The sequence below is a fragment of the Carassius gibelio genome, chromosome B1 (assembly GCF_023724105.1).
Source record: "Carassius gibelio isolate Cgi1373 ecotype wild population from Czech Republic chromosome B1, carGib1.2-hapl.c, whole genome shotgun sequence".
NCBI classification, from domain to species: domain Eukaryota; kingdom Metazoa; phylum Chordata; class Actinopteri; order Cypriniformes; family Cyprinidae; genus Carassius; species Carassius gibelio.
Genome location: NC_068396.1, coordinates 8,179,933 through 8,191,760, shown reverse-complemented (window position 1 = coordinate 8,191,760; position 11,828 = coordinate 8,179,933). Strand labels below are relative to the sequence as shown.

General features: G+C 35.5%; 3 protein-coding genes across 3 annotated transcripts; all 3 read right to left on the bottom strand.

Annotated features, from left to right (window-relative positions):
• Positions 1-297: 297 nt before the first annotated feature.
• rbm46 (RNA binding motif protein 46) lies at positions 298-5,818 on the bottom strand. The gene is made up of 6 exons (XM_052545001.1): positions 5,670-5,818; positions 4,980-5,134; positions 3,966-4,303; positions 3,657-3,786; positions 1,980-2,786; positions 298-1,053 (listed from the first exon to the last, which is right to left on the bottom strand). Exons 2-6 carry the CDS (start codon positions 5,122-5,124, stop codon positions 860-862), a joined length of 1,614 nt encoding a protein of 537 aa, XP_052400961.1. The 5' UTR covers positions 5,125-5,134; positions 5,670-5,818; the 3' UTR covers positions 298-859.
• A 477-nt stretch (positions 5,819-6,295) lies between these two features.
• Positions 6,296-8,788, bottom strand: lratb.2 (lecithin retinol acyltransferase b, tandem duplicate 2). The gene is made up of 2 exons (XM_052545003.1): positions 8,049-8,788; positions 6,296-6,599 (listed from the first exon to the last, which is right to left on the bottom strand). Exons 1-2 carry the CDS (start codon positions 8,553-8,555, stop codon positions 6,444-6,446), a joined length of 663 nt encoding a protein of 220 aa, XP_052400963.1. The 5' UTR covers positions 8,556-8,788; the 3' UTR covers positions 6,296-6,443.
• A 372-nt stretch (positions 8,789-9,160) lies between these two features.
• lratb.1 (lecithin retinol acyltransferase b, tandem duplicate 1) lies at positions 9,161-11,327 on the bottom strand. Its single transcript, XM_052545002.1, has 2 exons — positions 10,684-11,327; positions 9,161-9,686 (listed from the first exon to the last, which is right to left on the bottom strand). The coding sequence occupies exons 1-2, from the start codon at positions 11,209-11,211 to the stop codon at positions 9,534-9,536; spliced, it is 681 nt and encodes a 226-aa protein (XP_052400962.1). The 5' UTR covers positions 11,212-11,327; the 3' UTR covers positions 9,161-9,533.
• Positions 11,328-11,828: the final 501 nt, after the last annotated feature.

Below are 11,828 nucleotides of genomic sequence, written 5' to 3'. Positions count from 1 at the left end.
AAAATGTTACCAATCTGCCTGGAAGAGGACATGTGTCTATATTGTCCTAATGCATGGTGAGAAGGAGAGTTTGAATGTTGCCATCTATCTCTGCCGTCTAATTGAATGTTGTCATCTATCTATTAACAAATCAAAAGTGCAGTTTTAATGTACTAACTTAATGTGATGATATGTTTGACTAAGTGGTATGGTCACACTTTATTTTAAGATTTCCTTGTTACACGTTGAATGTATTTACTATAATAATTACAACAATAAATTATGCATAATAACATGCAAATAACCCTAAGACAAACCCTAATTCTAACCCTAACCATATAAGTACATGTAGTTAATTAATATTACTTAAATGTATAACAATGACAAGGACATCTTAAAATAAAGTGTAACCATGGTTATAATATCTGAGCATTGTTACAGCATTATCAAAATAAATAAACAATCAAATTGAAATTATGAGATTTAATCTACCAGGGAAATGTAACACAAAATTGAACGTGCAACATTATCTACCCACTATTGCATTATTAATTAAGAATATGCATCCTTTTTAATAGCGTAACAGTTTATATATTTTGTTTCTATTCAAACACTGTGTTTTTAACACAAGTAAATAACTTACTTCTTAAAAAGGGAAATAAACACCCAAACAGAATGCACAAAACACTCAGGTAAAGAAACAACAACAGTGGCTTGAATGTTAAAGTATGTGAATTGAGAAAAACTCCTACCACTGCTGCTAGTCATTCGATTGAAACAGCACTAAACAAAAGTCAGTGAAACAATAAAAAACGATTCATATGAACATTTAAGAAACACATTGTAAGTAAAGAAAGTTCACAGGTACTGAATGACTTGATTACAGGAAGGATGACTGGTTGGGGATGAAGAGTCTTTGGGCAGAAGAGCAGGAGATGGGCAGGGGAGGTGAGATGGAGGCCATGGGGTATGCTGGGTAAGGCAGAGACCTACATCCAAAGGACAGGTAACCAGAGCCAGAAGGTGCAGGAGGAGAAACATTCACAGGGGAGCCAGGGGAACTGATAGAGCAATCTGTTACATGGAAGCACACACACACACATACACACATAGTAAAAAAGGGTTTACAGTACAATCATACCCAAAGGTCCAAAAGCAGAAATGTGAAGCTTATACTTATATTTTAAGTAGTGATGCACAACATATTGCTTCTGAACAATATTAAAGACAATCTTTGCAGTGACAATCTTTGCAGAGAGATTGTTTAAAGAATGTTTTTAAAGGAAGCCCCTTACTCTCACAAAGGTTTTATTTATTCATACTATTTTATACTGTAAAACAGTAATATTGTGAAATATTATTCTAAATAAAATAAAAATAAAAAACTTTCTAATGTAATGTGTTATTCTTAATGTGTCTTTAGTGTCACATGATCTGTCAAACATCTTTATAATATGCTGATCTTGGTGCTTAATAAACATTTGTTATTATCATCATCAATACTGACAACAGCTGTGCTGTTTAATATTTTTAAAGTAACTGTGACATTTTTCAGGACTCTATGATTAATAACATTTATTTAAAAAAAATAGTTTTTTGTAACACTGAAAATGTATTTATTGTCAATTTTGATTAACTTTATTTTTGAATAAATATATTTCTGTTATAACAACTCTCTGAGAGATTAGCATTGTAATATACAAGACAATGTTTAAGTATTAGGTCTTGGTGAAACAGGCCTGCTACCACTCGTCACTGCCAATACCAATATTTGTCTGTTTTTATTTAGTCATCTAACACTCATAAAATTAAAACTTTAAAAGCACTAATACTTTAATAACACTGTTAAATCCAAATCTTAAAGAGATTGCTGTCTATGAAGAGTCATAAAAGCTCTAGTATTTCATTAAAAATATCCTAATTTGTGTTCCTAATAAATAAATAAATGTTTTACACAAATGAAAACTACAGAAACCAGAGAGCAACTGAGATAAACTAACCCAGGTTCCAGAGCGCATTCTGAGCAGCAAGCTCCTTGGCATCCTCCAGTATGGTGCAGGCTTTATCAGGCATGTAGCTGCTTCTGGTGCTGTTGATGACCACTTTGTAGATCAGCAGCATTTTTCCCTCTTGTCCGGCTAGGGAGTAAAGATGATACTCAGGCAGAGACCAGTCATTCTTGTGGCAGTAGTAATCAAGCAATGACACAGCTGAGCTCAGCTGGCTGGGCTTCAGGGTGTTTAGGCTGACCGGGACTAAATGGGATCCGGGTAGGAACGGATACATACAGCGATCTAAATCTACTGCATACGGGCTGCCCAAATGAGCTGGGAGGTTAACGGGGCGCGCACTAAAACCATCACTTATTGCTCCATTCCCCAAGCCGATGGTCACATCATCTCTGCTCTGGAACAAGAAGTTGGAATCACCATAATTTCCAGGAGGTGCCACTCCACCATAGCTACTCCGCAACCCGGATCTTCTGTTCCCATCTTTGCTGACAGGCTTGGCAAGAGTCACCTCAATGGGCGAACCATCAATAACATTTCCATTCATGGACTCAAGAGCGTTTAGGGCATCCTCACGTTTATAGAAGTGGATGAAGGCATAATCCGTCAGCTTCTTAACACGCTCCACAGAGCCAGGCTTCAGGCGTGAGAACTCAGAGCGAAGCGTCTCCTCTGTGGTGCTCAACATGAGATTACGAACATAGAGGACTCGCACTCGCTGCATGGTCTCCTCATCTAATTCCTTTTCTGGTTCGGCCCAGTCAACCTGAATGGTGTGACCCCACAGTTGAAATGTTCCTGAAAGTTGACATTGACAAACAGCAAGTTGCATATTTGTGAAAAGTTGTAACAAGTGTAATGTTTACAAGTCATTGTCAGGCCCTCATAAATTTTCTCTTAAAAATAAGTATAAGCAGTGCTGCTTGTTTGCTTTCTAAGGAAATCAGTAAATGTCTTTTGTGTTCAAAAGAAAAAGGGGTAAAAAATATTTTTATGAAACTGGAGAAAATTAGGTACTCTCTTAACAGACCTAGCACCATTTTCATCAAGATTTGGCAACCCCTTTGTGAAAATATCAAAACTTCCCAGCTTGACCCTGCTCTTTTGTGTGTGGTCCCTTTATCACCCCCCACATCTATCACCAGTCTAGATGTTGATACTAATTTTGTATTGCCTGGCCAAACACTGCTATGTTTACTGTAACTGTATGTGATTGTACTGTACTCTAATTAATTAATTAATTAATTTTTTTAAGGGAAAAAATAATCCTCAGCGCATCTTCTTACTGTAATGTTTTGTGTATTTTCATCTTCCCCTGTTTCTGTACAATCTTTTTAATTGAATTAATTGAATTTATTCCTGTGATGACAAAGCTGAAATCAGTATCCATTACTTAAGTCTTCAGTGTCACATGATCCTTCTGATATAGGTCTAATATATGTCTGTCTAATATAATATATTTATTTAGTGCTCAAAGAGCATTTCTTATCATCAACAATGTTGAAAAGAGTTGTGCTGCTTGATATTTTTCTGGAAACTATGGTCCTTTTTTCAGTATGCTTTGATAAATACCCCCTTAAAATATGAGCATTGTAAATAGTGATGCATGGCATATCAAGAAACACAAATAAATACTTTTAAATATGTATTTCTATTGTGCTTTTGCACCTGGTATGAGTTTCCTGCGAGCCATGGCAGCTGCTTTGTGGGATTCGTACTCAACAAAGGCAAAGCCACGATTCTTCATCCTGTCCACTGCACTTGGATACACAATCACATCCACGACACCTTCAGTCACCTGTATTTAGAATTGCAATACAAAAACAACTAGACATTAGTTCATAACCAACTCTTTTATTATGGTTTCTGTATTAAAAAAAAAAAAAAAACATTGTTCACTAGATGGTGTCACACAATGTTTTTCATATTGTTTTAGTCCTGTGTAATTTCTAATGTATGCAGTTGTCATAAACTGACCTTCATCATCTCTTCTTGGATCTCCTCCTTTTTCTTGTCTTTCGGGATGGAGCCGATAAAAAGGCGGCAGTTGTCCAGACTCACACATACCCCTATGAACTTCCCAGGGCGGATTTCGTAGTTGTCCAGGAGCTGGATAGCTCGTTGGGCTCCTTCTCGGGTGGTGTACATGACGAAGGCATAGCCACGGTTTTCCCCGCTAAACTCCATCATCAGACGAAACTCGTAGATACGACCGGCCCGCTCAAATACAGGTACAAGCTCGTCTTCATACATGTCTCTTGGGATTTTACCCACAAACACCTCACAACCTCTTGGAGGAGGAGGGCCCTCCCAACCTAAGAAATTAATTTAGTTAATTATTATGATGAGCACTATATTGCTGTGTAAAAAATAAGGTTTGTGTACTATATTTAGCATGCTTGTACACATTTTTATTACAGTATTGTTTTACAGCTTTACAAACTTTCAATACTTATAAATTATAAACTTATGACATATTCTAACAGTAAACTGTTAAGTCAACATAAAAATGGCATTACCATAATGTAATTGTATTATGCAAGAAAAGGGGCTGAAGTTTGATTCTATCTATTCTATTCTATCTTAAATTGTGAAATAGGGTATGGTGAAAAAGTTCATTTTGGATTCAGAGATATCAGAAAGGCTAATTTATCCACAGAAGTACTCTTAAATAATGCCTAAATAACTATTTAGCTACTGGTTGCAGGCAAAGTTATCCAAAAAAAAAAAAAAAAAAAAATGAAAACTGTGTTATCATATTCTCTTATGTCTCAAACTCTCTGAGTAATTTATGGAGTGAATTATCGACTTAACATCATTTTTTGTGCCCAGGTCAGCCAAAATGAAAAACCTTTTGAAAGGCAGTTTATTACATATACATACATGTGTGTGTGTGTGTGTGTGTGTGCGGTATGTTGTTATATACATTCATACAATTTACTTCACATTTGAACAATGTGATGAAATGTACAGTAAGACTTCCTAAGGTACCTGGAGGTGGACCACCAAACTTTCTCTGTCCGTTTTCCTGGACCATGCTGTAGCCTGTCCTGTCCATCAGGGCCAGAAGAGCAGCTTCCTTAGAGCTGTCCATCTTGCTATTATCAGACGGCTGACTGCTGCTGCCTTCGTCCATAATCACAGTGCTACCAAAGAAAGCCTTTGTGTCAGGTTTCTCATAAATGTATCAGACTCGAGACCTTCCATTTATATGAATACATTATACGTTACTCAAAATGATGTAACGATAACGTTAAGTGAAGCTAAGCTAGCAAACACAATTAACTAGCATCATAACTATCGAGCACTCAAGTAACAAAATATACGGTCTTATACGAATTGAATGTACATCTATCTATAAAAAAATACAATATTTTATTAAATGAATCACTATTTTATAAAAACGTAAATAGTTGTGACTAAAATATAAGTCAAGAATTTGAATCAAAAACGTTCGTCATATTCAACGACAACGGAACAGCCAAACCATTTAAAATAGCGGGAACATCTGAAGTGTTTTTGGTCGAATATATTTTATATACTAATCTGCGTGAGACTGATTTTATAGTTTAAGTTATGTGTGAGACACTTCTCTCAATTCTCGTGAAAAAACCAAAGAAAGAAATGACATTGGAACTAATCTCCAAACTGATATTAATGTATTTAAACAGATTATCTTACCTTTTGGACACTCAATAAATGAATTAAGAAATGTAAAATATGGAAATAACTGTGTGTGATACTCGATAATCGACGGTTTGATCGATGTTGACTAAATTATACGTCACACTATTTACCTGACCATCGAGTTTCAACCAATGATCTGCCAGAGCGTTTCCGCGGAAGGACTTCCTATGATATGCACTTTATGTTTGCATGTAACTGGTCATCAAAATTCTGAGAAAAACATGTTTTTTTTTTTTTTTTTTTTTACTTTTAACGTGTCCATTGTCCAGTAAAAAAAGAGGGAACAGAGAGAGGGAACAAACAAGTTAAATGGCATTTTTATTTATTTTTAGACTGACTAACAAACCATGGTTTTACAAAATATACCATGGAATTCATTAAAGAACCTTCGAGTATTGCATACATATACATGCACAGTACATGATAATCAGTAAGTTTCATATATACATTAATATTTATTATTTTGCTTCACAACAAACAGTAAGAAAATAAATTATCTGATGCATCTTAACATGACAGTAATGGAAAGATCACATTCTTATATGCTTATATGCTATATATATATATATATATATATATATATATATATATATATATATATATATATATATATATATATATATATATATATAGTATATTTCTTTGTATTTTTTGTTTTTTATTACAGTGGACCAATTTTTTACAGTGGTCCAATAGGTGCCCCAGGTTAATAAAACAATATTTTGAACTCATTGATGAAAAAATAAAATAAAATAAAATAAATAATTTTCAGGATGCCATCCAAATAGTGGAGGGGATTATAAACGTGGATACAATTCCAAAGATGGACACAGACCCCATATAAAACATGATGAACAAGCATAACAAAAAGCTTAAAAGACAACTTCTTTTGCTGCACACAATCTTGCGTACCACTTTGCAGAACTGTTGAGGAAAAAACAAGAAAGAAATACAAAGTTAAGAATTTTGCATTTAGATTCCAGTGAATCATTCAAAAAAAAAAAGTATGAAGATTAAAATGAGAGAGGTCATTTGGGTAGCTTAGGTCTCTCTTAACATTTGGTAACAGTAAAGTTTCTTTGGTGCTGCATTGGTGGAAATAATACTATTTTTCAAAAGTGTACCACAGATTTCATGATTTCCATAGTTAATTTTCATTTAATGGAAAACAGATCATTTGGATACTCTAACAAAAAATAAATAAATAGTTGTCCTTTGATGGGCCTGTATTTTAAATTTTTGTGGCAAAATCATGTTTCCACCACAGCTGGAGAGTGGTTAGTTTTATCATGCTCTTGGAATAGCATCATCCTTTTTGGACTGAAAAAAAAGAAAAGAAATCAAGTGTGTGTATGTGTTTGCTGAAAGAGTTTCAAAGAGATTACAGCCTGTGCCCTGGAATCTGCAGATTAACATTCTTGTTCAAAACCAACTGGAGCAACTGAATAAAAATATAAATGAATAAAACACCACAAAGGGCACTGATCAGATCGTTTGATGTCCTGCCTGTTCTCTTCCTTATGATGGTAATTATACAGTGACTTTTCCCATATTTATTTCAAAACATTAAATGAATCAATAAACATTGTTTAATTAGCATATATTATCTTAAATACCGATACCAGCTGACCTGTTTGCAAACTGAGCCTTTTGTGGTTTAAACAACAGCATTAATACATATCACTTACATACCTGAGACCTGAGTCTATACTAATTTATAAACAGATATATTTTATTTATCCAGACTTATTTATTCCAGTTCACTTTTCAACCCTGCACAGGCATTCACCAGCCTTACATAAAAGCAATTTATTTCTCAATCGCAGTAAATTTCTTAACCTGATTTTTGCGTGTAATCCTATTTGAAATGGGAATTAGTGCTATTGCCTCACATCCTTAACCAGGTTCACCAACAATAGCTGGTCAGCATTAATGCAAATTCATATATTTTCCTCCTAATGCCAATATAAATAGTCAATGCAATGGCTGAAAAGTATCCTTGGTTAAGTCACGCGTTAACAGATTGAAAGTAGCAAAGAACTAGATGCTTAATTAATTCTGTAAGACTCCTTAGTTCCTGAACTCCTTTAGGCTACTCTGATCACGCAAGATCATGTTGACATGGACAAATACAAAATCATTATTAGCCGTTTTGGTCTAACAAAAGCAACCTAAGAAGGTATAACTTAGCACTGAATATTAAAGTTGTTGATAATATTGAAAGATATTCACAAGTAAGCTTACCAAAGAGCTTTATTATATTATTTCAGGAAAATAATTACGATAACCTCTCTGATTTATTTATTTCTTCATTGTTTGTTAGCAGATTTATTTTGGATACAGATCATCTGCTAATTTTGCTCCCTCTCTCACCTGGTAGGTCTGAAAGCTCATGCTGGTGCCATATCTGCAGTACATGACGTAATGCTCGCAGTTGTACCAAAGCAGACTGTAAACCACGGAGCCCAAGAGCTTCTCGGCTCTCCGAGCGACCTCCTCACCCTCGAACGGAGACCGACTGCAAACCTTGTCCATGTGGTTGACCAGAATTTCTGCTCCATATGCAAAGTCCTCCAAGGAGTCCACCCGGACACTTGCTTTTTTTGCTATCACACCCAAAATCAGCCGGTTGTTAGTCACCATTTTCTCAATGGCCTTCTCGTCAGTGGTCAAGACCGGCAGGATATCAGGAATGAGGTGAGCCACGCGGTTGTTCCCCAGATAGATTCCGAAATGCGTAAAGAGAGTTCGAGGGACCTCTAGGAGATCTCCTCTTTTGTACATGGAGGTGTCATACTGGACCACTTTCTTCTTCTTTTCTTCAGTGTCTGTGACCACAGCGATGTAAAAGAAGTTGTAGAGGAACTGTAGAGGAAACATCCTGGAGATGCGGTGAGCTTCTAGATGGTCTGACACCTGCAGGTTTTATCCCACTGGAGGCAGCCTGGGGAGGAGCTCGAGGATTACAAACCCAGAGCTATTTTCAGAATAAACTCCATAATAAGTACATCACATGCCTAATGAAACAAACAATTCATAGTTGCTCAATGACTTTCTCACGCTTTGTGGATTATATTACCTAACGTTTTCTGTTTATGTAACAAATAAAGGCAATGCTCATTGTATAATGATCATATATAATTTCTTAACAATATAGAACTGTTCAAGATTCTCATTGGTTTCATAAAATCAACTCTTATGCCTGATCAGACAAACATTAATTAACAATATTTAAGTTAAACGTACATTTTTTAATGACTGAAAAATGTATGTTTATTGCTTTCGGTAAACAACTTACAACTACCGTAGTTCACTGACTAGATGTCAATAATAATTATTTTTTATTAATTAATATAATTAAAAAGTCTTCTATTGATACTGTATACACTTAAAAATAAAAATTCTAAAAGGTTTCACAGCGGTGCCATAGAAGAACCATTTTGGGTTCCCCAAAGAACCCTTCGAGGAACATCAAGAAACTTTTTTTTTCTTATAGTCTGAAGAACATTTTAATAATCTAAATATCTTTTTTCCACCTTTTTTAATAAAAAGAGGTTCCACTGGTTCTTCATGGAACCTTGTGCAATGAAAAAAAGAAATTAAATTATATTTTAGCCTGCATTTGTGCTATAATTAGGCAAAAACATTTAAAACGCCATTTTCTTACTTTGAATTTACATTTATTTACTTGCTGAAACTGTACAGTATGTTTTAAAAAAAAGGTGTCATAAAAATGTACAACAAAGTAAAATGTTTATAGGCTATATGAAGGTAAAAACTATGAAAAATATTAAGTTAGCAATTCTATAATAAAGTAGTTCAAAAATAGTTCATAAGCGTTTAGATTCGAAGTGTCTGTTATCCTGCCATCCACAAGATGAAAGGAATGATAAAGGTTGGAAGTGCGGTGGACGGCGCTATTCCAAGAAAAAACATGGAAAGCATTCCGATGAAAGTGGTCAGAAGAACACTCCTCTGGTCCCGGATTACTGATTTTAAACTTTCACAGAACTGTTGAGGGAAAGAAATGGAATAGGTGAGATTCAGAGCGCTAAAGCAAACCAAAAGCAATTTGTCATTCGCATCTGAGACTGTGCTGCTATGTTTTTCTGGGCGCCTATCTCTCCAAACCCACTTGCCACTAAAAGAAGCCGTTGTTTCTTTTAGCACTAAAATGACCCAGATTTTCCGAAAAGCTCTCGGTCAGCCAAATGACGTGAAAATATACGCTGTCACTGGAGACTGGAGCAAGAAATTAAAGAGAGGTGGAAAAGGGAACACCCAGCACTAAACGCAATATGGCACTTCAAAAGAGCATCTCAGGGAAACTTCAGTACTAACTTTTACTAGCCTAATACTTTCTTTTAATAGCACTTTATATCTATCTGTATACATAATAGCTGAAAACATTTTTTAAAAGTTTATTTTAAGGTCATTTAGGAATTCGTTTGTACCTTTTCTTTGTAAACAAGTGGCCTTGTGATAATAAATGTATGTATAATATTTAAAACAAAAATACGTCGTTTTTGTCATATGGAAGATAACAAGAAACCTAAAATCGTGTGGGGGCGGGGTATGGGCGCTCGTGATATGTGTAATAAAAAATACAATTAAATAAATAAATATAAAACAAGACAATAATGAAAATAACATTATTTTCGGCATTTCAGTCATTTTTTATTATACTATTTTTTAAAGAAGACAATACATTTTATTAGTCACCAACTCGTTTTTAACATTATATACTTAAGTTATTTGTTTTAAGTTAACGTTATATACCCAGCCTATCATCTACATAAATTAATTTAGGTTACATATTAATTTGTTTAAGCCTTAAACCAAGTCTTTTTTTTTTTTTTTTGCTGAAACTAATGAAAAGTCCCTTGAAGCAGAAATTCGATAAATTGGTATCATTTAATCATTAAGTTCCAATCTACTATCTGGAGTATGCACGGGTCGATTGACAAGATAAACGTGCTGATGGAAGCCGACCGCGTTTAACGTTTACCTGCTCGGTCTGCAGACTGACCGCTGTCCCGTAGCGGCAGTACGTGACAAAATGTTCGCAGTTGTTCCACAGAAGACTATACGGAAAATGACCGATAAGTTTCTCGGCTCTTCTGGCGACCTCCTCAGCGGCCAGCGGCGGTCTTCTCAGGGTAGTATCCATCGTGTTGAGCAAAACAGGAGACCCGTAGGCAAAATCCTCCACAGTGTCGACCCGCACCAAAGCGTACTTGTAGAGCACACCGAGCAGCAATCTCTTGTTCGTCACAACTTTCTGGATTTGAGACTTGTTGCTCGTGAGAGCCGGTAGTATGTCAGGCATAAGGTGCGCGACTTTGTTGTCACCGAGATAAATGCCAAAATGAGTGAACAAAGTGCGAGGAACCTCCAGCAGATCCCCGCGCTGGAAATAAGTGCTGTCCTCGCGGCGCTTTGCGCATCTCTCTTGTTTAGGTGAAGCTGGGCTGAAAAAGTTAAAATGCGCGAGAAGAAATGTTTTCTCCAAGAGCAAAGCAAGAGAATCTAACATTTTGCAGTGCTGCTCGGGATTCTCTTCCCCGCTTCTTTTTATTCTAAGAAGCAGCAGCGGGCCGCCATGACGTCACTGCGCTAGAGGAAAGACTATTGGCCGCTGAAGATGCGCTGTTGAAGATCCAAAAAAATCTAAACAGGGAACAAAAAGAGTATTATAATGGTAACGTTACAATAAAAGTGTAAGTTACCTAATCATACACGGTGAAATGTAACCTATAATTTGGATACATATAAAAATATGTTGTCTTAGCTAAGTGTGTTTTGTTTTTTGTATAAATTAAATTTAGGAGTGGAAGTGATGCTTATTATGAAAAAAGGTAGGTAAAATAAGCTTCCAGTCTACACCTTTTACAGCTGATATGTAAAAATACGTAATGTATAGTATTTTTATTTTACAGATATTTTACTTTCATTTTAGAATGTATGTACAGTGGCATGCAGAAGTTCAGGAACCCCTTATTCACATCTGTGAAAATGTGAATAATTAAAAAAAATAAGAGAGATCATATCAACTGCATGTTATTTTTCTGAAATTATTAAAATAACCCCATTCAAAAGTTTGGGAACCCTTGGTTCTTAATACTGTGTGTTGTTGTTGCCTGATGATCCACG